Source organism: Nerophis ophidion, linkage group LG05, assembly GCF_033978795.1.
Source record: "Nerophis ophidion isolate RoL-2023_Sa linkage group LG05, RoL_Noph_v1.0, whole genome shotgun sequence".
Classification (NCBI taxonomy): Eukaryota; Metazoa; Chordata; class Actinopteri; order Syngnathiformes; family Syngnathidae; genus Nerophis; species Nerophis ophidion.
The window spans coordinates 48,603,780-48,631,029 of record NC_084615.1 but is presented as its reverse complement, the minus strand read 5'-3'; the positions used below and the strand labels follow the sequence as shown (position 1 = coordinate 48,631,029).

The window sequence follows — 27,250 nt, the reverse complement described above, 5'->3', positions numbered from 1 at the left end:
CCAGAAGACTCTAAAGCAGTGGGAAAAGCTCAAGATGTTGGATGGCATCCTATATAGAGTGAGCAAAGATTCACTAACTGGGAGGAGGCGGTACCAGTATGTTTTGGCTGCATCACTGGCCAAGCAGGCTCTGCAGGGTGTCCATGATGAGGCTGGGCATCAGGGACAGCATAGGACTCTATACCTGGCGAGACAGAGGTTCTTCTGGATTGACATGGAACGAGATGTCCGTGAATATGTCAAGTCGTGCAAGCGCTGTGTGGTGAGCAAGACACCACAACCCGAAGGGAGAGCGCCTCTCGAGAGCATCAAAACAACAAGCCCTCTCGAGATGGTCTGCATTGACTTTTGGTCAGCTGAAATCCCAAACGGAAATACTGTGGATGTCCTGGTCATCACTGACCACTTCACAAAAATGGCTCACGCTTTTCCATGTCATGATCAGTCAGCAAAGCAGGTTGCTCGTCAACTCTGGGATCGATACTTCTGTGTCTACGGCTTTCCTGAGAGAATTCATTCCGACCAAGGAGCCAACTTTGAGAGCCAGTTGATCCGAGAGTTGCTGCTGATCTCTGGGGTAAAGAAGTCAAGGACAATGGCCTATCACCCCATAGGAAACTGTGTAGTTGAACGATTCAACCGGACATTGGGAAGCATGATCAGAGCTCTCCCTCCAAGAGCCAAGCAAAAATGGCCCCAAATGTTGCAGACATTGACTTTCGCCTACAACTGCACCGCCCATGAGTCGACGGGCTATGCCCCGTTCTATCTAATGTACGGAAGAATTCCCAGACTCCCAGTTGACGTAATGTTCCACAATGTGGAGAGGGACTGTGACATTGTCGACTATGATAAATATGTCCTCAAACTGAGGGAAGAGTTAAAAGAGGCATTATCATCTGCCCAGGCAAATGCTGTCTCCAGTCAGCGTCATCAGACTGAACTATACAACAAAAGGACCAAAGGTCATGACATCGCTGAGGGAGACCAAGTACTTTTGTCAAACAAATGTGAAAGGGCACGCAAGAAGTTGTCGGACAAATGGGAGTCCGTTCCGTATGTGATTGTCTCAAGAGACCCAAGGTGTCATACCTACCGGATAAGGAACACTTGCAGTGGTCATGAAAAAGTCGCCCATCGCAACCGCCTCTTGTGTACCAACTTTCTTCCGCTTAAGTTGGAGAATGAAGAGGATGTTGAATCATCATTCACTGAGTCATCTAAGTCAAGGCATGATGAGACACAAAGGGTTTCGGATGTGGTGACGGGAGATGTCACAGAGGACCGAACAGCCACTTGGGTTCTGGACAGTGCTTCTGCCAATTCGCCATCAGAATGTCTAGATGCTGATGAGGAGCTTGAAGAACCTGATCTGGATGAAAGTGTCAGCCAGAGGCCAATGAGTGTGTCAAGCATGATTGATGGGAGAGGCCATGGTGACGACGCCCCAAGCACAGGGATCAGTGTAGTCTCCCGTATAAGAACAAGGGTGGGTAGGCTGGTGAAACCTGTAGATAGGCTAATTCAGAACATGACCCAGAAGAAAATATCTGTTTGAGTTGCAAACCTCTGTAAACCATCAAGTACCATAAGATAGTTGTTTAATCCAATGTTTGGGGTTGAACATGTATTACAGTAGCAGTGATAAATATTAGGTACTCCTTGTCTTGTGAAAGGTATATTTTTTTATTACTTTTGTAAAGTAAAGTGTAAGGTGGTGTAAAAGGCAGCTCTTTTTGCAAGTGTACCCAAAGGGTTGCGCAGCCCTCCTCGGCCATTTTCTCAGTGATGTGAGTAACTAATAAGTTGCATAACATGAATGTATTAGAGTACTCTGCTTAGTCTTGAAGTATTTTGGTGAAGTTCAGAGGGGAGTATGTAGCCGAGCTAAATTTTATTTTATTTTATTTTTAATTTTTGGTAATTTCTTCACATCATTTTATTTCACATCATTTTCTGTTGTGAACTTCCCCAAAAGTGTCTGTCATTGAAAATAGGTTCCGCCCTATTGTTTTCTATTACATACCTTTTTGTTTCCCTGGGGGGTGATTTGGCGTTGCACCTGTGTGACCAGCTTCAGTGAGCATTGACTCCTGCAGCTGGTAAGTCATGTTTATGTCTCTCTCCTTTTTATTTTTTTATAAACTTTTTGCCTGTCAGTTTTAAAGTATTTTCAAAGTGAACACTGTTTTGTGGCATGCTGTTAAGCATGCGGGTTAAATTCCCGAACTTTCGTTTTATATAGGTGTTGTAAAAAACGGACTTATTTGCTAAATGATGTGTGGATTAGCTTAATGCTGGCAGCAGTTGCTGCGGGGTTTCCTGGCCTCGTGAGTTTGTGCATGGGTCGGGGTACTCTGCTGCGTCTGACATCTTGTGTGCTGCTGTGCCATTAATGTGAGTGTGTTCTTTTCCCCTTTCTTTATTCTGTAGTGGAGAGAGATACTGTGGACTGTATGTGACGCCCTTTTCTTTTTGTCCCTATGAAAAAGGTATGTCTGTTAATAAGTTTTGGCATTGTTTATTGTAGTAAAAAAATATATAAAATGAGTTGATGTGAGTGGGGAAAAAAAAGAGGTGATTTGCTACACATAAGGACCTTTTTTCCCCTAATATATATTTTTGCTGTCTGCTGATGTATATACTTTATATACTGTTTTTTATTTCAATTAATTTGTTTTTGGGTGGACGAGATCCGCCCGGAGTTCCTTAAGGCTCTGGATGCTGTGGGGCTGTCTTGGTTGACAAGACTTTGCAGCATCGCGTGGACATCGGGGGCGGTACCTCTGGATTGGCACACCGGGGTGATGGTCCCTCTCTTTAAGAAGGGGGACCGGAGGGTGTGTTCCAACTATCGTGGGATCACACTCCTCAGCCTTCCCGGTAAGGTTTATTCAGGTGTACTGGAGAGGAGGCTACGCCGGATAGTCGAACCTCGGATTCAGGAGGAACAGTGTGGTTTTCGTCCTGGTCGTGGAACTGTGGACCAGCTCTATACTCTCGGCAGGGTTCTTGAGGGTGCATGGGAGTTTGCCCAACCAGTCTACATGTGCTTTGTGGACTTGGAGAAGGCATTCAACCGTGTTCCTCGGGAAGTCCTGTGGGGAGTGCTCAGAGAGTATGGGGTATCGGACTGTCTTGTGGCGGTCCGTTCCCTGTACGATCAGTGTCAGAGCTTGGTCCACATTGCCGGCAGTAAGTCGAACACATTTCCAGTGAGGGTTGGACTCCGCCAAGGCTGTCCTTTGTCACCGATTCTGTTCATAACTTTTATGGACAGAATTTCTAGGCGCAGTCAAGGCGTTGAGGGGTTCCGGTTTGGTAACCGCAGGATTAGGTCTCTGCTTTTTGCAGATGATGTGGTCCTGATGGCTTTATCTGACCGGGATCTTCAGCTCTTGCTGGATCGGTTCACAGCCGAGTGTGAAGCGACCGGAATGAGAATCAGCACCTCCAAGTCCGAGTCCATGGTTTTCGCCAGGAAAAGGGTGGAATGCCATCTCCGGGTTGGGGAGGAGACCCTGCCCCAAGTGGAGGAGTTCAAGTACCTAGGAGTCTTGTTCACGAGTGAGGGAAGAGTGGATCGTGAGATCGACAGGCGGATCGGTGCGGCGTCTTCAGTAATGCGGACGTTGTACCAATCCGTTGTGGTAAAGAAGGAGCTGAGCCGGAAGGCAAAGCTCTCAATTTACCCGTCGATCTACGTTCCCATCCTCACCTATGGTCATGAGCTTTGGGTCATAACCTAAAGGATAAGATCACGGGTACAACCGGCCGAAATGAGTTTCCTCCGCCGTGTAGCGGGGCTCTCCCTTAGAGATAGGGTGAGAAGCTCTGCCATCCGGGAGGAACTCAAAGTAAAGCCGCTGCTCCTCCACATCGAGAGGAGCCGGATGAGGTGGTTCGGGCATCTGGTCAGGATGCCACCCGAACGCCTCCCTAGGGAGGTGTTTAGGGCACGTCCAACCGGTAGGAGGCCACGGGGAAGACCCAGGACACGTTGGGAAGATTATGTCTCCCGGCTGGCCTGGGAACGCCTCGGGATCCCCCGGGAAGAGCTAGACGAAGTGGCTGGGGAGAGGGAAGTCTGGGTTTCCCTGCTTAGGCTCTTGCCCCCGCGACCCGACCTCGGATAAGCGGAAGATGATGGATGGATGGATGGATAATTTGTTTTTGGACTATTTTGTGCTTTGTTTGCCTTTTCATTATTTTTATTATCATTATTGTTGTTGTTTCCTTTTGTAAGCATAAGTTTGAGTTTGAGTGAGCACTGACTCCTGCAGCTGTGGAGAGATACTGTGGACTGTATGTGACGCCCTTTTCTTTTTGTCCCTATGAAAAAGCTGGTGAATAAATCCTCCTCAACTCGAATCCTGTGGTTCATCACGAAAAAAAGACACAACGCAGAACACTGACTGTTACATATATATATATATATATATATATATATATATATACATATATATATATACATATATACATATACACATATACATACACATATATATATATATATATATATAAACATACACACATATATATAGATATATAAATGGTAAATGGGTTGTACTTGTATAGCGCTTTTCTACCTTCAAGGTACTCAAAGCGCTTTGACAGTACTATACATACATATATATACACATTATACATATACACACATATATGTATATATATATATATATATATATACACACACACACACACACACACATACATATATATAAATATATATGTACACATTCTTAGAGCAATATATTCTGTCTGTCAAATTCATGACGTCACTAAAGGGGTTGGCTCAAGGCCGAGTGCCAGTCTACTTAGGGTGGAGCCGGGATCTTGCTCAGGTGTTACTGAGTGGAGGCGCAACAGTTTTTGACTGTGCCAGGTAGTATTTGTTTGCTCCCGTGTATTTTCAGTTTTTGTTACAAAGTGAGTTTTATAAATGTGACTTTATGATAATAAATATTTTTGTTAAACAGGGACTCAATTCTGGACATCAATTATTAGCCGGCTGCACACGTCTGAACTAGCTTCATTTACATTCGGCAACCAGTAGCAGTAATAGTTTAGGACTTTACCGCTACATAAGTCAAAAACTGCCTCATCGTTGCAAGTTGTTTATTGGGAAGCAACAAGCTGCGAGGCTCGTTTTGGAAAAGGAACTGGCCACTGTCAGTGTTTGATTGGCGGCCGGTGTTGTGCCGAATTATGCACCTCCGCCGTAGAATGCACCCCCTGGCGGGACGCAGTTTCATCACTCGCTTATGCAGGCATGTGATTTGACCAGAATGAAAAAGACTGAAAAAATTTCCGGGGGTCTGGGGGACGAAGGCCCACTATTTTAGTGTTTAAAGACATGAAAACATAATTAATGGAACATACATACCCCAAGTATATGGTTCAGTCCCAACCGTATTTAGTCACTAATATTTACATCTTGTGTTCATTTCACATCCACAGGTGTCACATTGATCAGTGTTATTATATACAGTTTATTTACAGTATTACCACATTACTTCAGTTCACTTCACAGATTTACTTGCTCGGAGAGCCCTAACATGAGCTTTCCTTGCAAATTTCTGAGCAGCCTGCATTTTCCTTTTGGTCTCTGCTTTTGTAGCTTCTTTTTTGGATTTCACTGCCAACTTCTGCCTCTAGTATTATATGCAAATGTATTTCAAATAAATTGTTAACAGGAATCAATAATGCGACCCTTTGAATTTCTGTAATGTCATAATATATTTTCACGTGGCTTTTTATTTTTAGAAAAAAACATTTATATTTCGCAAAGCAATAATTGGTTAATATTTCAAACAAACATGCGTATTTCGCGAGCAAATATTTTTTAGATTACCTCATTATTAACTACCCTGTCTGCAACTGAAGTGGGTTGTTTGGGTGGATCTTTCCTCTCGATGTCTACGGCAGTTGTCGATGTAAACAAAGGATGAAGTCCGTAAGGTTTGCTCACTTTCGGTTGACATCCAAAAGTACCAGCTAGTGAAAAGTTCGTTTTCCTTGCTTCAAGTTGTTTCATATCTTTTTCGCGTTTCGCATGTACTTCCAAAGCCTTGAAACTTTGTGATCCATAGTCAATTTTATCATGACACTACGTGCACAAAACTTTTCCGGGACGATCGATTTTCCGAATAAAATCGCCGAACAAAGTCGTAACTTCCTTCTTCCCAACAGTATCAGTGATTTGCCTTTCCATCCAGTCCCATCGAAACTTATTTTTGACATGTTTATCAATTTCTTTTACTCGTGAAGCGTCCTTTCTCTCGAGAACCGACATCGTTTACATTTGGAAAATGGCGGTAATAATCCAAACACCCCCACAACCCCACAGCCCAAAAATACCATTCACCTCCCCAAAGTTTATACTACACAAAATATTACTCCAAAGTCCCCAAAGTTACGTACGAGACGTGCACGGCGGCAAGCATGTACGGGCAGCAAACAATTATTCGGAAGCCGCAGCTATTTACTCACGGCACCGCGTCCGTGTGTCCAATTCAAAAGTCCTCCTGGTAAGAGACTGTGAGGACCAGGTTCTCCACAGGCCAATGGAAAGACAGAAAAATAGTCCAAAAATGAGGATACTTCCATAAAGTGGCGCCGCGGTAAAAACGCTGTGGCTGACAGGTGCTCCAAGGGGTGTGTCATCTGCTTCTGCTTCCGCTTCCGCTTCCGCCTCTGCCCCGGTCTGATAGGACCGGGTGCCTTTTATATCCCGACATTAATTTACGTTAAATTTTTTAATATTACATGACTTAATACGCCTGTAACAGTTTCATAATTAAATGGATGACAAAATAAGTAAATATATATATGTATATATATTATTACTTTCCCAGCTGAGCACAAGTTAATTGTGACTGGAATATTTATTATATATATAAATGGACTTCTATGGCCATTACAACGTCATCATTCATAACAGATGTTCTGATTGGTCACAAGGAACATATCGACCAATCAGCGTAATATTATTTTACGCCGTAGTTGATTGGTCGACACTTTTTTTCCCCCCGAGATTAAAAAAGACGGGTTTTCCGATTTTAGACGGAAAAATCACATGCCTGCTTATGTCACTCGTTTACGTCACTCGTCTCGAAAAGTAAATCTAAACTCGGCTGTAATGACGGGAAATCGCCTCTTTTGGCATAAAACAGTACATAAGGTGAAATAGTCAAAGTTTTCCTTACTTGTGGATGGATTCAAAATGTTAAGCCTTTAATGATTTCGCCGTCATTCAAGTGGCTGAAATCGCCTCTTTCGGCATAAAAAGTACATAACAAGGTGAACTAATCCAAGTTTTCCTTACTTGTGGATGGATTCAAAATTGTGAGCCTTTAATGATTTTGCCGTCATTCAGGCTATTCAGATAAGGTGAAAAAAATAACCATTTACTATTGGAATATTTGCTGTCCCATTTTCAGGCATCACGTTCAGAGGCTATAAGGAGGAAAAATGAGCAAATGGAGTTGGATGCTCAAATAGCTGCCCACAATGCTAAATTATCTGTCCTCCATGAAGCCAGTGTTTCCGGCAGGAGCAAAAAGTCTGATGGAATGGAGTCCTATTAAAGGCAAAGGACAAAACCAAAAAAAGTGCCTACTCAGCCTGTACAACAACTTCAGACATCTGTTAAAGCTGCTCCTTCAGAGCATCACAAAGCCAAGAATGCCCCAAACAAGGTCCATTCACACCCTCAACCAAACAAACAACCACTTCGCTCATCAACTTTGGATCCTTGTGGAAAACCAATCAAGGCAAAATTTACCTCAAGCATCGCAATCATTTCAAGGCAATAACACAATACCAGGTGAATTCCACACTGCACTACAGAGGCAAAATTTAATGATGGCACTCCTGGTTCAAGCACAAACCTCCCAATTACTTCCACACAGACAAATTCCGTTTTTTGAAGGTGACCCATTGCAGTTTCAGGCTTTCATAAAAGCATTTGAGCATCGTGTAGAGGCAAAAACCCATGATTGTGGTGACTGCTTATATTATCTGGAGCAGTTTACCAAAGGACAGCCCGGAGAGGTGGTGCGCAGTTGCCTCTATATGCCTACAGAGAGAGGCTATGCTATAGCAAAACGCCTACTTAGGGAACACTTTGGAAATGCTTCAAAAATAACAGCAGCCTACCTGGACAAAATCATGGCTTGGCCAAACATCAAGACTGAAGATGTAAAAAATCTCCAAGCTTTTGCACTCTACTTGCGAGAATGCTCCAATGCAATGGATGAGCGGCAGTACTTGGACAAGCTCAATATGCCAGCTAGCATGAAGATGCTCATACAAAAGCTTCCTTACAAATTAAGGGACCAGTGGAGAGGAAAAGCAACTGACATTGTTGACAAACAAAAGCGACGTGCTTGTTTCACAGACATTGTGAAATTTATTAAACACCAGGTCAGAATTGCTTCAGATCCTGTCTTTGGCGACATTCAAGACATCCCTCTAAATAAAACGGTAACCAAACCCAAGCCTATACATCAAAGCAAATCACAGTTCAGAACAGAAGGAACAGTTTCGCAACTCATGTGGCAGTTGCCACTAAACCTGAACCAGATCCACACCTGAATAAGTTTGTGAACTCTTCCAAGACAAACTCTATTTCCTGTCTTTACTGTAAAAGTGAACATGCATTGGAGCACTGTCCGATACTGGGAAATAAGGCACACAGTGAAAAGCTTGATTTTTTAGGGCACCTGAGCAAGAGTTGCGACAGGCGCATAACTTGCTCTTACTGCAACAAGACACATCCTTTCAAAGTGCTACATATTGACAGCAGGCATCTGGAAAGTGGAGGAAATGGCCAACTGCCAAAGGTAAAAGCAGAGCTTTGCACTACATCATCAACTTGTGGCCATACAGGGACTGGCAACTATGGAATTTTACCTATCCTGCCCGTTAAAGTGAAGTGCTCAAAGGGCAGCAAGGTAGTCCAGACATATGCTTTCCTAGATCCAGGAAGCACAGGGACCTTCTGTTCTGAACAGCTAGTGAACAGGCTGACCACAGAAGGCCGAAGAACAAAAATCCACTTGCACACAATGGGGTGCAGTAAGTTGGTCCCGAGCAGCATTGTGAATGGTCTGGAAATCTCTGTAGTAGGTTTTTTGAGATTCCTGATGTGTTTACTCAAAGGCAGATGCCCATGTACACAAACAATTTGATTAGTGAAGCAGAACTTGATAAGTGGCCTTACCTCCAAGGCATCAAAATTCCTCAGATAACTGCCAACGTGGACCTGTGAATTGGTACCAACGCCTCCAAGTTAATGGAACCACGGGAGGTGATTAACAGCTACCTTATCCTGTCAGATCCCTATTGGGGTGGGTAATTAATGGGCCATTACAAGGCAATGACACGCATAATGGAAGCCCCACAGTTACCGATAACCGCGCAATCAATAAGTTTGGAGGAACTGCATATGAACCAGTACATGCATGATTTCAATGAGCAGGGTCCCAAAGATCAAGAGATGTCAAGAGAGGAAAGAAAGTCCAAACCCCGCATATGAGTTGGGAAATTGTGTTAGATGTAAATATAAACGGAATACAATGATTTGCAAATCCTTTTCAACCCATATTCAATTGAATGCACTATGAAGACAAGATATTTGATGTTCAAACTCATAAACTTTTTTTAATGCAAATAATAATTAACTTAGAATTTCATGGCTGCAACACGTGCCAAAGTAGTTGGGAAAGAGCATGTTCACCACTGTGTTACATCACATTTTCTTTTAACAACACTCAATAAATGTTTGGGAACTGAGGAAACTAATTGTTGAAGCGTTGAAAGTGGAATTCTTTCCCATTCTTGCTTGATGTACAGCTTAAGTTGTTCAACAGTCTTGTTGTCGTATTTTACGCTTCATAATGCGCCACACATTTTTGATGGGAGACATGTCTGGACTGCAGGCGGGCCAGGAAAGTACCCGCACTCTTTTACTACGAAGCCACGCTGTTGTAACACGTGGCTTGGCATTGTTTTGCTGAAATAAGCAGGGGCGTCCATGATAACGTTGCTTGGAGGACAACATATGTTGCTCCAAAACCTGTATGGACCATTCAGCATTAATGGTGCCTTCACAGATGTGTAAGTTACCCATGCCTTGGGCACTAATACACCCCCATACCATAACAGATGCTGGCTTTTCAACTTTGCGCCTATAACAATCCAGATGGTTATTTTCCTCTTTGTTCCAGAGGACACCACGTCCACAGTTTCCAAATATAATTTGAAATGTGGACTCGTCAGACCACAGAACACTTTTCCACTTTGCATCAGTCCATCTTAGATGAGCTCGGGCCCAGCCAACCTGGCGGCATTCCTCGGTGTTGTTGATAAATGGGTTTGGCTTTGCATAATAGTTTTAACTTGCATTTACGGATGTAGCGACCAACTGTAGTTACTGACAGTGGTTTTCTGCAGTGTTCCTGAGCCCATGTGGCGATATCCTTTACAAACTGATGTCGGTTTTTGATGCAGTACCGCCTGAGGGATCAAAGGTCCGTGATATCATCGCTTACGTGCAGTGAATTCTCCAGATTCTCTGAACCTTTTGATAATTTTACAGACCGTAGATGGTAAAATCCCTAAATTCTTTGCAATAGCTGGTTGAGAAATGTTGTTCTAAAACTGTTCGACAATTTGCTTACAAATTGGTGACCCTCGCCCCATGCTTGTTTGTGAATTACTTAGCATTTCATGGAAGCTGCTTTTATACCCAATCATGGTACCCGCCTGTTCCCAATTAGCCTGCACACCTGTGGGATGTTCCAAATAAGTGTTTAATGAGCATTCCTCAACTTTATCAGTATTTATTGCCACCTTTCCCAACTTATTTGTCATGTGTTGCTGGTATCAAATTCTAAAGCTAATGATTATTTGCAAAAAAAAAAGTTTATCAGATTTAACATTAAGCATATTCAACGGAATATGGGTTGAAAATTATTTGCAAATCTTTGTATTCCGTTTATATTTACATCTAACACAAATTCCCAACTCATATGGAAACGGGGTTTGTATATTTACATTGTTTCCTATGGAGCAATTTGCTTCAGTATACATCCAACCATCCATTTTCTACCGCTTATTCCCTTTGGGGTCGCGGGGGGCGCTTGTGCCTATCTCAGCTACAATCAGGCGGAAGGCGGGTTACACTCTGGACAAGTCGCCACCTCATCGCAGGGCCAACACAGATAGACAGACAACATTCTCACTCACATTCACACACTAGGGCCAATTTTAGTGTTGCCAATCAACCTATCCACATGTGCAGGTTTTTGGAGGTGGGAGGAAGCCGGAGTACCCGGAGGGAACCCACGCAGTCACGGGGAGAACATACAAACTCCACACAGAAAGATCCCGAGCCCGGGATTGAACCCAGAACCATTCAGGACCTTAGTATTGTGAGGCAGATGCACTACTCCTCTCCCACCGTGCTGCCCCTTCAGTATACAATTTTTTCTATTTACAAACCCTGTTCAAGAACCAATTAAGATTGTAAAACATGGTTCACATGTAATGTGGTGAATGAGATTATCCTGTGTCCCCCCAGATGTTATTTGAAACCCGTCTTGTAAGAATCCATATATGGAAATCATTACGTCTGGATCAATTTAAATTCCGACAATGGTTGATATGGATTCAAAAATTCCCCGCCAAAAAGTTTCCAGGCTTGGACAGAACCAAAACATGTGAATCAGCGTTGCATCTATTGCTTTATACTTATCACATATTGAGCTAATTTGGCCTTGGCGTATAACCACCTTAAATTGATTAAGAAAATGTCAAGTACACACTAAAAATGTGGTAATCCCATCCAAAACCTTGGTCCATGTTCAGTCTTTTAATCGTTTTATCATGCACTTTTAATTTTAGAAAGTGAAAGGAAGTTTTTATTTGAAATTAAAGTATTCTCAACATTGTCCCTTTTTTAATTGGGTCAAGTGACATAATATCATGTGGAAATACTGTCAAAGCGCTTTGGGCTCCTTAAAAAGGGGTAGAAAAGCGCTATACAAGTACAACCCAATATCGTCGCTGGGGGTCTATTAGGAAACTAGGATGTGATGCTTTAACATACTGTAGTTTCTAATTTGCAGGTATAAAAAATGATGCTAGTTAGGAATAATACATTTTCAATTATCTGCACAAAAGAATATAATATTCATTAACAAGTATTAGGCAGGGCGATATATCCATATACTCGATATATCACGGGTTTGTCTCTGTGCGATATAGACAATGACTATATCGTGATATTCGAGTATACGTTCTCACGCAGTTACTTTTAGCTGCGGGCATTACACTACAGGCTCTCGTCAGTCTTTCTTGTCTCTCCTTCTCACAGACAGCAAGCGCACCTTCTTACATACGTCACATACTGTCACGTCATATATGTATACACCCTCGCGGAGCAGAGAGGTAGCAGCATGGGTAAAGTTATTGTGTTGCGAGTGGTAATACGAGAGAAAGAAGGTGCGAATCTGGTAACAAATGAAGGAAGAATTAATTCCAAAGAAAAACAGCAGGGGCTCCATCGTCTGGCGGTGGTTTGGCTTCAAGTGGGAATACGTTGAACAGACAACCGTAATTTGTCAAGTGTGGTGCTAAAGCGCTGCTACAAAACATTACTGATAATATGTAGCATCATTTGAAAAGTCACCTGCTAGAGAATGAAGAGTGTTTACTCCGCATTTCAACATTTCCATTCGGTGCCACACGTCCACAAAATCATGCACATTAGTGCACTTTGTTTTAAACTATTGTAGTGGCGTTCTGTACAAAAAGTGCACTTTAATTTAGTGTTGTTTTGATATGTCATCTTAGTGACATCAGCACACAAGTGCACCAATAGCTTGTTTTAGAATGTCTCTGACAATCTTGCACTTTCTGTTTTGGAAATGACATGGATGTGTGTGCCACTGCTTAATAACTGTTTAATAAATACACTTTCGGTCAGTTGACTTAGTTGTGATTTCTCTCTCTGCATGACATTTTAAAATGAGCATTTATTAATGCATTATAAACAAGAATGTTTTAATGTAGACACATAGAATCATCATACTGGTGTGATTATATGTAACAAGTGTTAACTCAAGGCTAAGGCAAAATATCAAAATATATATCGGTTATCGCGATATGGTCTAAAAATATCGAGATATTGAAAAAAGGCCGTATCGCCCAGCCCTAAACAAGTAAATGTCACCAAGTTTAGAAGACGAGTTCTAACCAGATTAAATATTTTCTTAAATAAATAAAAATATATCCATAGTGAATGCTTTACTATTGGGTTATGAAGAAAATTAGATGTTTTCTGCAAAAAAATGTTTTTTTTCTTAGGGAAAATATATATATTTTTTAAACCATAAGTCATCAAATTTGCAGGGTTTGAATGCTAAATGGCAAACATACAAGGATCCACTGTGATGAGATTTCACATTCAGGAAATAGCATCCTCTCAAATTATCACCCGCTTCTAATTATTGCCACAATTTCTTTGCAATTTTGACAAATAAATGCCCCAGTCATAGTAAAACATTTACGGAAGTTGGATACACGCCTTAATTAATGAATTCATGAAATGATGCTTCCAACTTTGTGGGAAGAGTTGGAGGATGGTTCTATGTTCCGTGTGTTCATTGGAAGGTTTAAAATGCATTATTAAATGAGTTTGTGCAGAAAATTTCAGTGCTAGTGTGGGGTTATACATACTGTTGACTGCGATGAAGGCGTTGAGGTACTCAACAGTCAGCAACGAATGAGGCAGCTCCCTGATGAACAGTTTTAATAGGCTCGCTGCGTCATGCTGCTTCAACTGTTGCCACGAAAACGTCCCTTCGTAAAAGCAAGACTCCAGCTCCTGGCAGAGAAACTGGATTTTTTTTTGTGGTGGAGCATTAACAACACTAAAAAGACTCATGTTCCGAGCTTGTAAAAATTAATTTCCCTACTTTGACTCGAGTGGCAGCTCCAGGGATCCTCAGCAGGCCCTCTGTGTCTAACCCTGCCTCTTCGATGTGGCTGATAAGCTGAGGAGGACAGGAAGTGTTCTAAAATTCAAGTGGCTTGATGGAGGTAAACTTACCCTTTGCAGGATGAAAGGCACTTTGGTCCTAGCGGCTCTCCTCTGGTCCTGTTCTAATAAAGTGATGAGGGGAACCCCAAAGAGGCCACTTTCTGTACAAAACACAAACATTGCAAGGTCATTTTCTTTCATGTTTTAATCCTGATGGCATGTGATATCATAATTTTTGCAGGAGCTCCACACCTTTGGTCTTCATTTTGACAGCCTTGTGAGCCTTCAGGTCAATACTGCCTGTGTCAAAAAGAGCGGTCATCTCCACCAGAGCGAGTCTTCGCACCTGATGGGATATTTAGACATTTAATAAAACAGCACTAATGTTATCATGAAACATTGCTAAATCACAACTTTTTTAATTGATCGATTTCTACCTTTTTCATATCCATCGGGGACAGTTGTCCAATTCTGGTCCGACCGGTTTTGTCTCTGAGTAGCCTAAAGTTCTACAGAGGGAAAATTACATACATATTGTTATCTAGTATATATATTTATAATTATTTGACCCCGAGAGGGACAAGCGGTAGAAAATGGATGGGCAGATGGATAATCCAATAAATAATTTAATCTAATATTTCTAAATATTTCAAATGTATGTATTTTATAATATTTTTAATTTGATACCTTGATCTAAAAAGAGCATTTTTAGTAATAACACTCAATACCAGCTACCATCATTTGATGTCATTGTTTCCCTTACTCCATTTAAACCACAGGAAAAATATCAGTTTTGTAGTACAGGGTCTTGGCAAATTTTAACAAGTCAAATTCAAAATGTTTGAAAAACCATATTGAAACAAATTTTAGACCATTTCAAATCCTTACAGACAAAAAGGTACAAGGACGTCAGAATCATAATCAGAATCAGACATACTTTATTAATCCCCGAGGGGAAATTAAAATTTTCAGCACAATCCCATTCAAGATCAGACAAACATTACAGGGGAACAGAACAGGATCGCTGACGGGTCTACCAACTTCCGGCGCCCCTTGCGAAAAAGGTGAGATACAGGTAAACAAGTGGGGGGGAATAGGAGAAAAAAATAAAAGATTAAAATAAAATAAAAAATCGGTCTACGCCTGGGCCCCTGGAGATGGGGTCCAGACTGAGGCCAAGGGAAAAAAAACAACTCATAGCCATAGTACACATCCCTCTTACATGTGTGTAAGAGGGAAACATCAAACATCAAAAAACACAAAGGACATGAAAGGCATTAAAGTAGCGGAGCTGATGCAACTAGCCACTTCTACATACAGCTACGGATAAAAAGTAAAATAAAAATATACATGCACCTGGGCATAGGTTGATTGGGAACACTAAACTGGCCCTAGGATGTGAATGTGAATGTGAATGTTGTCTGTCTATCTGTGTTGGCCCTGCGATGAGGTGGCGACTTGTCCAGGGTGTACCCCGCCTTCCGCCCGATTGTAGCTGAGATAGGCGCCAGCGCCCCCCGCGACCCCAAATAGGGAATAAGCGGTAGAAAATGGATGGATAAACATATACACTGTAGTGGCCTCTGCGGTGTTCCACGCCGTCGTCTGCTGGGGTTGAGAGAGCATGGCCAGAGACAGGAGCAACCAAGAGAGCCGACTCCACTCACGATCGCCAACCAATTCTAAGCCAGTGTCCAGTCCGCATGGATGATCAGGGATACGTCCAAGAAGACTGAGGTGTCCGATACCTGCTCATTCAGCCAAGTCACTGTGAAGTTTGTCTGTCCCGGCGGTCAGTGCCAGCTCTGAAGCCCTGTCTCTTCATCCGCATCTCCTCCATTCTCTCCAAACTGACTCTGGTGTGGCAGAGACACAGCAGCTGGTCTCCATGGCCAAAAGGCTCAAGGGAGGCAGATCCAGAAGTCCACAAAAAAGCACCACAGAGGTCAAGAAAGTGCCACCCCTTGTCACACAGTCCCAAAGGGTTCCGGACCAAAAGGCTAAAAAAAAAAATATATATATATATATTTATATGTATCCATCCATCCATCCATCTTCTTCCGCTTATCCGAGGTCGGGTCGCGGGGGCAACAGCCTAAGCAGGGAAACCCAGACTTCCCTCTCCCCAGCCACTTCGTCTAGCTCTTCTCGGGGGATCCCGAGGTGTTCCCAGGCCAGCCGGGAGACATAGTCTTCCCAACGTGTCCTGGGTCTTCCCCGTGGCCTCCTACCGGTTGGACCTGCCCTAGGGAGGTGTTCGGGTGGCATCCTGACCAGATGCCCGAACCACCTCATCTGGCTCCTCTCGATGTGAAGGAGCAGCGGCTTTACTTTGCGTTCCTCCCGGATGGCAGAGCTTCTCACCCTATCTCTAAGGGAGAGCCCCGCCACACGGCGGAGGAAACTAATTTCAGCCGCTTATACCCGTGATCTTATCCTTTCAGTCATGACCCAAAGCTCATGACCATAGGTGAAAAAAAATATATACATATATATGTATATATATGTGTGTGTATATATATATATAATTTTTTTTTTTCCTTTTGGTATATATATATATATATATATATACATACATATATATATATATATATATATATATATAACACATGAAAACAAGAGGGAAACACAAAAGGATGAAACAAGAGCACAGAGCTCCTGCCAACAGCAGCCACTACAGCGGCGCCATCTTGGAAAAAAAAAATTAAAATAAATCGGAGGGCCAGATTGAAATTTAAGTATATGAATAAATTCACTGCTCTTTCACATTGGAAAACAAAATGGTTAAACTAAATACGCAAGAAGCTTTTCTGTTTAATAAAAAAAAAAAATAGCAAACAGCCATTTTTGTAGTTTGCAATATAAGTGTATTCTTGAAAATTACCGATTACCCCCGTCCCCAATAGCTCCACAGTGACATGCCTGAATGACTATCAGCCTGTTGTACTAACCCCGGTAGTCATGAAGTGCTTTGAAAGGCTGGTCATGACCAGAGGTGGGTAGTAACGCGCTACATTTACTCCGTTACATTTACTTGAATAACTTTTGGGATAAATTGTACTTCTAAGAGTAGTTTTTATGCAACATACTTTTACTTTTACTTGAGTATATTTATAGAGAAAAAACACTACTTTTACTCCGTTCCATTAATCTACATTCAGCTCGCTACTCGCTACTTTTTTATCGATCTATTAATGTTTGTTTTGGTTAATGACAGAGCTTCAAAGTACAATCTACGCATGCCTGCGTTTCACCAATCACATGCAGTCACTGGGGACGTTGGACCAATCAAACAGAGCCAGGCGGTCACATGACCCGACTTAAACAAGTTGAAAAACTTTTTCGGGTGTTACCATTTAGTGGTCAATTGTACGGATTGTGTACTGTACTGTGCAATCTACTAATAAAAGTTTCAATCAATCAATCAAAAGTGTAAAGGAAAAAAGACACTTTTTATTTCAACCGTACTTCCCGTCAAAAGCCTAAAGACTGATCGCACAGTTCCTGTCTTCACAATAAAAGTGCCGCTCCATTGCGCCTGCGCTAACAAAATAAGAGTCTCTGAAAGCCAGCGCAAATAAGCTAGCAAGCTACAGAGTTTGCCGCCAATGTATTTCTTGTAAAGTTTATAAAAACGAATATGGAAGCTGGACAAATAAGATGCCAAAAAACAACAACTTTCATGTGGTATTAGACAGAAAAGAGGAACTTTTTTTCTCCTCCATTTGAAAACATGAACGTCTGATTCCAATCATTGCAAGTCATCAGAATCAGGTAATACACCAACTTATATTCTTGTCTTCATGAAAGATAGGAATCTATATGTTAAACATGTATGTATATTCATTAAAACACCTTCAACATGTTAACAAAAACGGCAAAATAAATAAATATAAATTATATACTGTATATATAAATATATATATATATATTTTATATATATATATATATATACATATATATGTATATATATACATATATATGTATATATATATATATGTGTGTGTGTGTGTGTGTGTGTATAAATGATTTGTGTGTGTATGTATGAGTGTGTATAAATGATTTGTGTGTGTATGTATGATATGTGTGTGTATGTATATGTATATATGTGGTAGATCACCTCGACTTGGTCATTTACTAAGTAATTGATAAATGTTGAAAAACTTATTGGGGTGTTACCATTTAGTGGTCAATTGTATGGAATATGTACTGTACTGTGCAATGAACTAATACATGTTTTAATCAATCAATCAAATCAATGAATGCCTACTGAGGCTATGGTACTGTTAAGTTATTGTGGCTCAATGTGCCATTTTTTTCATTTCATTTTAATGTACTATTATTTAATATATAATATTGTTTTAGTTGCTTAAGAGATATTCCTGGCTCTGAATTTGTTCATTGCTATTTTTATGTTTTTGTGCATTATTTTTTGCCGTAATCAGGTTACTCATCAGTTACTCAGTACTTGAGTAGTTTTTTCACAACATACTTTTTACTTTTACTCAAGTAAATATTTGGGTGACTACTCCTTACTTTTACTTGAGTAATAAATCTCTAAAGTAACTGTACTCTTACTTGAGTACAATTTCTGGCTACTCTACCCACCTCCAGTCATGACTCACATCAATGACGAGATCTACGTGAATGTGGACCCCGATCAGTACGCCTACAGGAAAAAAAACGCTTCACTGATGACACCATCTCAACAGTGTTAGAACCACGTGGCTTCATAGTAAAAGAGTGCGGGTACTAGACTGGCCTGCCTGTAGTCCAGACCTGTCTCGCGCTGAAAATGTGTGGCGCATTATGAAGCGTAAAATACAACAATGGAGACCCCGGACTGTTGAAAAACTTAGGCTGTACATCAAGCAAGAATGGGAAAGAATTCCACTTAAAAAGCTTGAAAAATTGGTCTCCTCATTTCCAAAATGTTTACTGAGTGTTGTTAAAAGAAAAGGCCATGTAACACATTGGTAAAAATGCCCCTGTGTCAACTTTTTTTGCAATGTGTTGCTGCCATTAAATTCTAAGTTATTTGCAAAAAAAAAAAAGTTTCTCAGTTCGATCATTAAATATCTTGTCTTTGCAGAATATAATTGAATAAGTTGAAAAGGATTTGCAAATCATTGTATTCTCTTTTTATTTACAAATTACATAACATGCGAACTTCACAGGTTTTGGGTTTTGTACTTGAATAGCCCTGCATTATAGCTTTTAGTGCCAGTTGCTGTATAAACTTGGAGAAAAGATTAGGCATGAGAAGCTGACCTGGAAATGTTGAAACAAATAATAGAAATAGTTGTACTGTTGTGAGTACAATATGACCACATAAAATGTTGCATGTACTTATTGAATGTAATAGCATGATTTTACTAATAAACATCTCATATTGATCTCCTTCAGCAATTGGCACCACTTTACCCACATAACATTCTTTTGGGGGGGTTAAGTTGATCTTTGTATCGTTGTGCAAGTGTTTGTGGCGTTTCAGCAAATTTTGACACTGACTTTTCTCGGATTTTGGACCTTTACATTATCATTCCATTCACTTTCACAGAAATGTTTACAAACGCTTCCCTCCTCCATGTCTCCACATCCGATTCCTAAAAACTTTATATGTTTCCATCCATTGATCAATTGATCGTTCTGGAGCAACACATTGTTGAACTTGCACTTACCCATCTTATGCAAGTAAATCGGCTTTGCTGTGGGCTTTCGTTTAGTTTTCTCTGCTGCTATGCTAAGTTGTAACAACACATCGGTGCGCACGCACAGCACACTTGCTGAGGGTGTGCGATAAATTCCAACCAGGGAGCCCAGGTAGCATACTTTAGTTCCGTTTTGTAGTTACCTCATAGGGTCCTCAAAAATCGAAACAATTATAGCAAGACTGAAGTTTATGTATGTTTTGAAAAAGTAATATTAATAGATTTTTAAGACTTTCAAAATCATTTTTTATAACCTTTAATGAGATTTTAGAATAATTTTAGACATTTTAAGGGGTCAAATTCAAATTGTTGGAACTTGGATAGGAGACTTTTATTAAAGACATTTTAAGACCCAACAGACATCCTGTAGTAGTTTTAGCCATTTCCTGATTAAATACAGGTTGTGTCCTTAGAGGAGGTAATAATAACTACAGACAAAGTTGATGAAATAAAAATACTTACTATGAGCTAATAAACAGACAGTACTGATTGTGTGAATGTTCAGCGTCTCACCGGTAACTTGTCATCTGGCGAGTTGGGGCTTGTTTTGGTGGTGAGACGATGCTGGTTGTCCCTGTAGCTGAGTGCTTGCTCTGAAAATGCCACCTCAACATTCATGACTGTCTCTGGTTCTGGCAGACAGCAAAAAAAATAAAATAGGGAACATTTCAGAACATTTATTACGGCTTAAGTAATAGTAGGTGTTTGTTTATGTAGCTAAAGTGCAGTTAAGTTTGGCATGTTTTACTAACAGACTAAGCAAGGAGATGGAAAATAGTTGAGGATTTCCCATTAACTGAAAACCATCCCTTTAAGGTTCTGCAGTAAAGTAATGTGTGTGTGTGAATGCACAGAATGGTTTCATGTAGCTGACTAATGTCAGTAATGCATCAGCTGAGACATTACCGGCTGAGTTGGCATCGTTTGCTGCGTTTTCACTTCCTTCTTTGACCTCTCGAGGCTCTTTATCCTGTAACTAGACAAGACATATACGAACAGTGGAATTAATCACCACCCAAACAATATTTTAATATGTATTATTATAATATAAACGTGACACTTTTTTTTACTCCAATTTTTCCTTATTTGAACTCAAAAATATATACAAATTTTACTATATACACAATAGACCTATTCCTCTCAAATATTGTTCACAAATAGTCAAAATCTGTGTTGGCAAATGAGCATTTCTTCTTTGCCAAGATAATCTGTCCCACCTCACAGGTGTGGCATATCAAGATGCTGATTAGACAGCATGATTATTGCACAGCTGTGCCTTAAGCTGTGTTCAATAAAAGGCCACCATGAAATGTGCAGTATCATCACGCAGCACAATGCCACAGATGTCCCAAGTTTTGAAGGAGCATGCACTTGGCATGCTGACTGCAGGAATGTCCACCACATTTGTTTCCCTGTGTATTGAATGTTGATTTTTCTACCATAAGCCATATCCAAATGCATTTCATAGAGTTTGGCAGTACATCCAACTGGCTTCACAACCGAAGACTCCGTGTAACCACACCAGCCAAGGACCTCCACATACAGCAGGTGCACCTCCATGATCATCTGAAACCAGCCACCCTAACAGCTGCTACAACAATAGGTTTGCATAACCGAATCATTTCTGGACAAACTGAGAAACTGTCCCAAGGAAGCTCATCTGCATGCTTGTCATCCTCATCGGGGACCTAAATGCAGTTCGTGGTCGTAACCGAATTGAGTGGGAAAATGCTCACAATCGATGGCGTCTGGCATGTGTTTTCTTCATGGATGAATCCCGGTTTTCACTGTTCAGGACAGATGGCAGACAGGAAGCATAGCGTCGTATGAGAAAGGGGTTTGCTCATGTCAATGTTGTGTATCGAATGGGCCATGGTGGGGGTGGAGTTATACAATGGGCAGGCCTATTTTATAGACAACGAACGCAAATGCATTTTATTGATGGCATTTTGAATGCACAGAGATACCATGACAAGATCCTAAAGCCCATTGTTGTGCCATTTACCCAAAACTTGCAGCATGTTGCAGGATGACAATGCACTGCCCCAAGTTGCATGGATTTATACACAATTCCTGGAGCCAGAAAACATTCCAGTTCTTACACAGCCAGCATACTCACTGGACATGTCACCCATTGAGCATGTTAGGGATGCTGTGGATGGGCGTATACGACAGCGTGTTCCAGTTCCTGTCAATATCTAGCAACTTGGCACAGCCATTGAAGAGGACTGGACCAACATTCCACATGTTACAATGAACAACCTGATCAACTGTATGCCAAGTTGCACAGTGTGAGGCAAATGGTAGTCACACCAGATACTAAAACCACCCTTCCCCCATATCCCCAATTAAGCAAAACTTCACATTTCACAGTGGCCTTTTATTGTGGGCCCCCTAAGGCACACCTGTGCAATAATCATGCTGTTTAATCAGCATCTTGATATGCCCCACATGTGACGTGGGATGGATAGTCCTGGCAAAGAAGAAATGCTCACTAACATATTTAGACAAATTTGTGAATAGTATTTGAGAGGAATGGGTATTTTGTGTGTATAGTAAACATTTTACATCATTAAATTCAACTCATGAAAAATAGGAGCAAAAACAGATGTTGCGTTTATTTTTTTTTCAGTATATATATATATACATATATATATATATATATATATATATATATATATATATATACACACACATACATACATACAAACACATATATATGTATTGGTATGTATGTATATATATATATTAATATATACATATACATATATATATATATATATATATATACACATGTATATGATATATGTATGTATGTATGTGTATATACATAAATACATATATATATATATATATATATATATATACACACACACAACTACATACATACACATGTACACATTTACATATATTCACATATAAATACATATTCACACACACACACATATATATATACACATGTGTATGTATTCATATATACACACATATATATATATGTATACATATGTATGTATATATATATGTATATATATACATACATACATACATACGTACGTATGTATATGTATACATATATATATACACACATATATATGTGCATATATGAATATATACACATTTATATAAATGTTTTTATGTAGGGATGTATTTATTTGTATATATATTTGTATATGTATATGTATATATATATACATATACATATATACATACATATGTATGTAGATACATATGTATATATATGCATACATATATATACATACATATATATACTGTATATATATATTATATATATACTATATATATATATTATCTATATACTATATATATATAGTATATATATACTGTATATATATATGTATATATATTATATATATACTGTATATATATATATATATATATATATATATATATATATATATATATATATATATATATATATACATATATATATATATAAACATACATACATATACACCCTCACGTCAAAATAGTTGCCCATGTTTGGTATACAGTGTAATATTACTCAGTTTTGTTTTCTATTATTTGGTGTAAATTGATGAAACGTATACGCCCCCAACCTTTTCGGGCTGCCTGAATATATCCCTGACATCAGGTAGGTGCTGCCGGTTGCGCCGCCGCAGCGTTTGCTGTAGCGAGGCCACGCGCCGCTCCACAGCCGCCGCCTGAGTTCTGGTCAGCGTGGATAGGAATGCGGCGCTGTCCTCTTCCTGTCCGACAACCCCCAATAGATATGTTATATTGAATACTGAGTGTATGTGATATATATATTATACATATATACACAGAGGGATGAGTCACACCTGTTCCTGGTCAGTCCCCAATGAGTCATCGAACAGCTGCGCAAGTCCCGCCTCCGTGAGCCACGCCTCCTCCTGCTCCCCCTCTAACAAAAGAAAAAAACATGAAGCACTTCTTGACGATTTTTGTGCAGGTGCAGGAAGTGTAACAGGAAGTATGTGTTTTCTCCACAGAACAATAAAGGTGCCAAAATAAGACCCGGATGTACACTAAGTCTATCCAAGGACATGTCCCACCATCAGGGGGTTTCTGTTGTTCCTCATCTAGCGACTCCCCTTCACTCCCAACACTCTGGCCCTCCTCCTTTTCTGCAGCACCCCCTGCAGAGCGAGTGATGTTCTCCACTTCTTTCCAGTAGTCTTCCATCTCCAGCTCATCCAGCGAGTCCTGCCAGATGTTTCACAGGTTCATAACAAATGTTTTGTTACAATAATGAATAGTAAAAATAAGGGAATAAGCGGTAGGAAATGGATGGATAGATGACTAATAATGATCATTCAAATAAAATGAAGAATCAATCATCAATAAGAATATGGATAATAGCGTACTTGAGAGTTGCAGCGATGACATGCTGGAGGGTTTTTGAGCTTGGCGTTGGGGCTGTGTCTGGTACTGGAGTCAGGGTTAGAGCAGACAGAAGATCGAGAACGCTGCGTCTCCACACTTGGATTGGGGAGAGTCAAGGCTGGCTCAATCGGTCCACCATGTCCGTCCCCGGGAAGGCCACTGTGGTTCTGCTGGACACTGTAGTGGCCTGTTCTTCTGCTGTGACAGAGACATACAAAATAAATCATGATCTAATTTATAACACCCCTTTCTGGGCACTATGGGACACAGTACAAAACAAAACAATGACAAATTAAAAAATCGCTAAAATAAGCAGTCCAAAATAAGTGTTTGAGTCTTGATTTGAGGCGGGAAAATACGTCCATATTGTGAAGATTGGAGGATATTAAGTCCAAAGATGAGGGGCCAAGCGGCTGAAATGTTTGTCCATAGTGGACAAAAAAGATGATGGGACAGTGAGATGACGACAAAGATCTTGGAGATTGGGAGGGTGTGGCAACATGGAGCAGGTCAGGAATATATTACAGGGCAATGTTACAGATAGCCTTAAAAGTGACTATTATTTCTGACTTAATTCAAAGGTCTCCCGTTATGCAAAAGTGACTTTTGAATGATGTTCTGACAACAATACAGCCTGTTTATTAGCACAATATATATCACCTTCCTCTTCACATCTGAGAGAAGAGGCACTCAAAAACTTTTGTTTTACAGTTACAGCTTTTTATGAAGGAAAAGAAAACAATTCCCCAGGTTTTGTTACACATCTTGAAATGCATGCTGGAGTTTAGCCAACTATCCATCAGTTACATACATGAGCGCTGTACATTTTGATCATGTACAAACCCATTTCCATACGAGTTGGGAAATTGTGTTAGATGTAAATATAAACGGAATACATCCATCCATCCATCCATTTCTACCGCTTATTCCCTTTTGGGATGGCGGGGGAAGCTGGTGCCTATCTCAGCTACAATCGGGCGGAAGGCGGGGTACACCCTGGACAAGTCGCCACCTCATCGCAGGGCCAACAAAGATAGACAGACAACATTCACACTCACATTCACACACTAGGGCCAATTTAGTGTTGCCAATCAACCTATCCCCAGGTGCATGTCTTTGGAGGTGGGAGGAAGCCGGAGTACCCGGAGGGAACCCACGGATTCACTGGGAGGACATGCAAACTCCACACAGAAAGATCCCGAGCCTGGGACTGAACCCAGGACTGCAGGACCTTTGTATTGTGAGGCAGACGCGCTAACCCCTCTGCCACCGTGAAGACAATGATTTGCAAATAATTTTCAACCCATATTCAGTTGAATATGCTACAAAGACAACATATTTGATGTTCAAACTGATAAACATTTTTTTCTTTGCAAATAATTATTAACTTTAGAATTTGATGCCAGCAACACGTGACGAAGTTGGGAAAGGTGAAAATAAATACTGATAAAGTTGAGGAATGCTCATCAAACACTTATATGGAACATCCCACAGGTATGCAGAATAATTGGGAACAGGTGGGTGCCGTGATTGGGTATAAAAGCAGCTTACATGAAATGCTAAGTAACTCACAAACAAGGATGGGTGGGGGTCATCACTTTGTAAGCAAATTGTAGATTAGTTTTAGAAAAACATTTTTCAACGAGCTATTGCAAGGAATTTAGGGATTTTACCACCTACGGTCCGTAAAATCATCAAAAAGTTCAGAGAATCTGGAGAAATCACAGCACGTAAGCGATGATATTACGGACTTTTGATTCCTTAGGCGATACTGCATCAAAAACCGACATCGGTGTGTAAAGGATATCACCACATGGGCTCAGGAACTCTACTATGCCAAACCCATTTATCAACAATACCCTGAAACGCCGCCGGCTTGGCTGGGCCCGAGCTCACCTAAGATGGACTGATGCAAAGTGGAAAGGTGTTCTGTGGTCTGACGAGTCCACATTTCAAATTATATTTGGAAACAGAGGATGTGTGTCCTCCAGAACAAAGAGGAATATAACCATTCGGATTGTTATAGGCGCAATTAAAGTTCAAAAGCCAGCATCTGTGAAAGTATGGGGTTGTATTAGTGCCCAAGGCATGGGTAATTTACACATCTGTGAAGGCACCATTAATGCTGAAAGGTCCATACAGGTTTTGGAACAACATATGTTGTCATCCAAGCAACGTTATCATGGACGCCCCTGCTTATTTCAGCAAGAAAAGTGTTACAACAGCGTGGCTTTGTAAAAAAAAAAAAGAGTGCGGGTACTTTCCTGGCCCGCCCGCCCGCAGTCCAGACCTGTCTCCCATCGAAAATGTGTGGCGCATTATGAAGCGTAAAATACGACAGCGGAGACCCCGGACTGTTGAACGACTGAAGCTCTACATAAAACAAGAATGGGAAAGAATTCCACTTTCAAAGCTTCAACAATTAGTTTCCGCAGTTCCCAAACGTTTATTGAGTGTTGTTAAAAGAAATGGTGATGTAACACAGTGGTGAACATGTCCTTTCCCAACTACTTTGGCACGTGTTGCAGCCATGAAATTCTAAGTTAATTATTTGCAAAAAAAAGAAAAAGTTAATGAGTTTGAACATCTAATATCTTGTCTTTGTAGTGCATTCAATTGAATATGGGTTGTAAGGGATTTGCAAATCATTGTATTCCGTTTGTATTTACATCTAACACAATTTCCCAACTCATATGGAAACGGGGTTTGTAGTTGTTTTCTTGCTAACCTAGGATGATGTTATAATGTAATGTTAGCATGTAGCTCATAGCTATGCTAGTGTTGCCAATGGTTGTGTCCTCCGTCCTACTCCTTAATTTTACTTTGTTGTATGTGATGTGAGACATACATCATGTTGGACAAGTGCACATGTAGTTACAGTGTACAGTATGTATATGTCAAAAGTGGATCAGGTACACAATGGCGCTTCTTGAAGAAACACACACTGTCCCAACAAACACCACTCATTAGTAATAAAGCGACAGACACTTCCTACAAACACTTTTACACTGTCTGAATACCAACATCAAGTCTCACACACTTCCAATACACTATTGTGGCAGCAATTAAATTGGTAAATGATAAATGGGTTGTACTTGTATAG

General features: G+C 40.6%; 1 protein-coding gene across 7 annotated transcripts in view; it reads right to left on the bottom strand.

Annotated features, from left to right (window-relative positions):
- The window catches only part of arhgap18 (Rho GTPase activating protein 18), a 57,669-nt gene that overhangs the window by 10,753 nt on the left and 19,666 nt on the right, over positions 1-27,250 (bottom strand). For 4 of the 7 annotated variants that reach the window (XM_061901253.1, XM_061901248.1, XM_061901249.1 and 1 more), the window contains exons 2-12: positions 24,129-24,345; positions 23,817-23,967; positions 23,583-23,665; positions 23,340-23,489; positions 20,668-20,737; positions 20,275-20,393; positions 14,488-14,559; positions 14,303-14,396; positions 14,120-14,211; positions 13,986-14,063; positions 13,747-13,906 (exon numbers count right to left, since the gene is read on the bottom strand). In XM_061901253.1, the coding sequence (XP_061757237.1) occupies positions 13,747-13,906; positions 13,986-14,063; positions 14,120-14,211; positions 14,303-14,396; positions 14,488-14,559; positions 20,275-20,393; positions 20,668-20,737; positions 23,340-23,489; positions 23,583-23,665; positions 23,817-23,967; positions 24,129-24,345 (1,286 nt within the window). The remainder of the gene's footprint in view (positions 1-13,746; positions 13,907-13,985; positions 14,064-14,119; positions 14,212-14,302; positions 14,397-14,487; positions 14,560-20,274; positions 20,394-20,667; positions 20,738-23,339; positions 23,490-23,582; positions 23,666-23,816; positions 23,968-24,128; positions 24,346-27,250) is intronic. The other 3 variants (XM_061901254.1, XM_061901250.1, XM_061901252.1) reach the window with 1 other exon arrangement.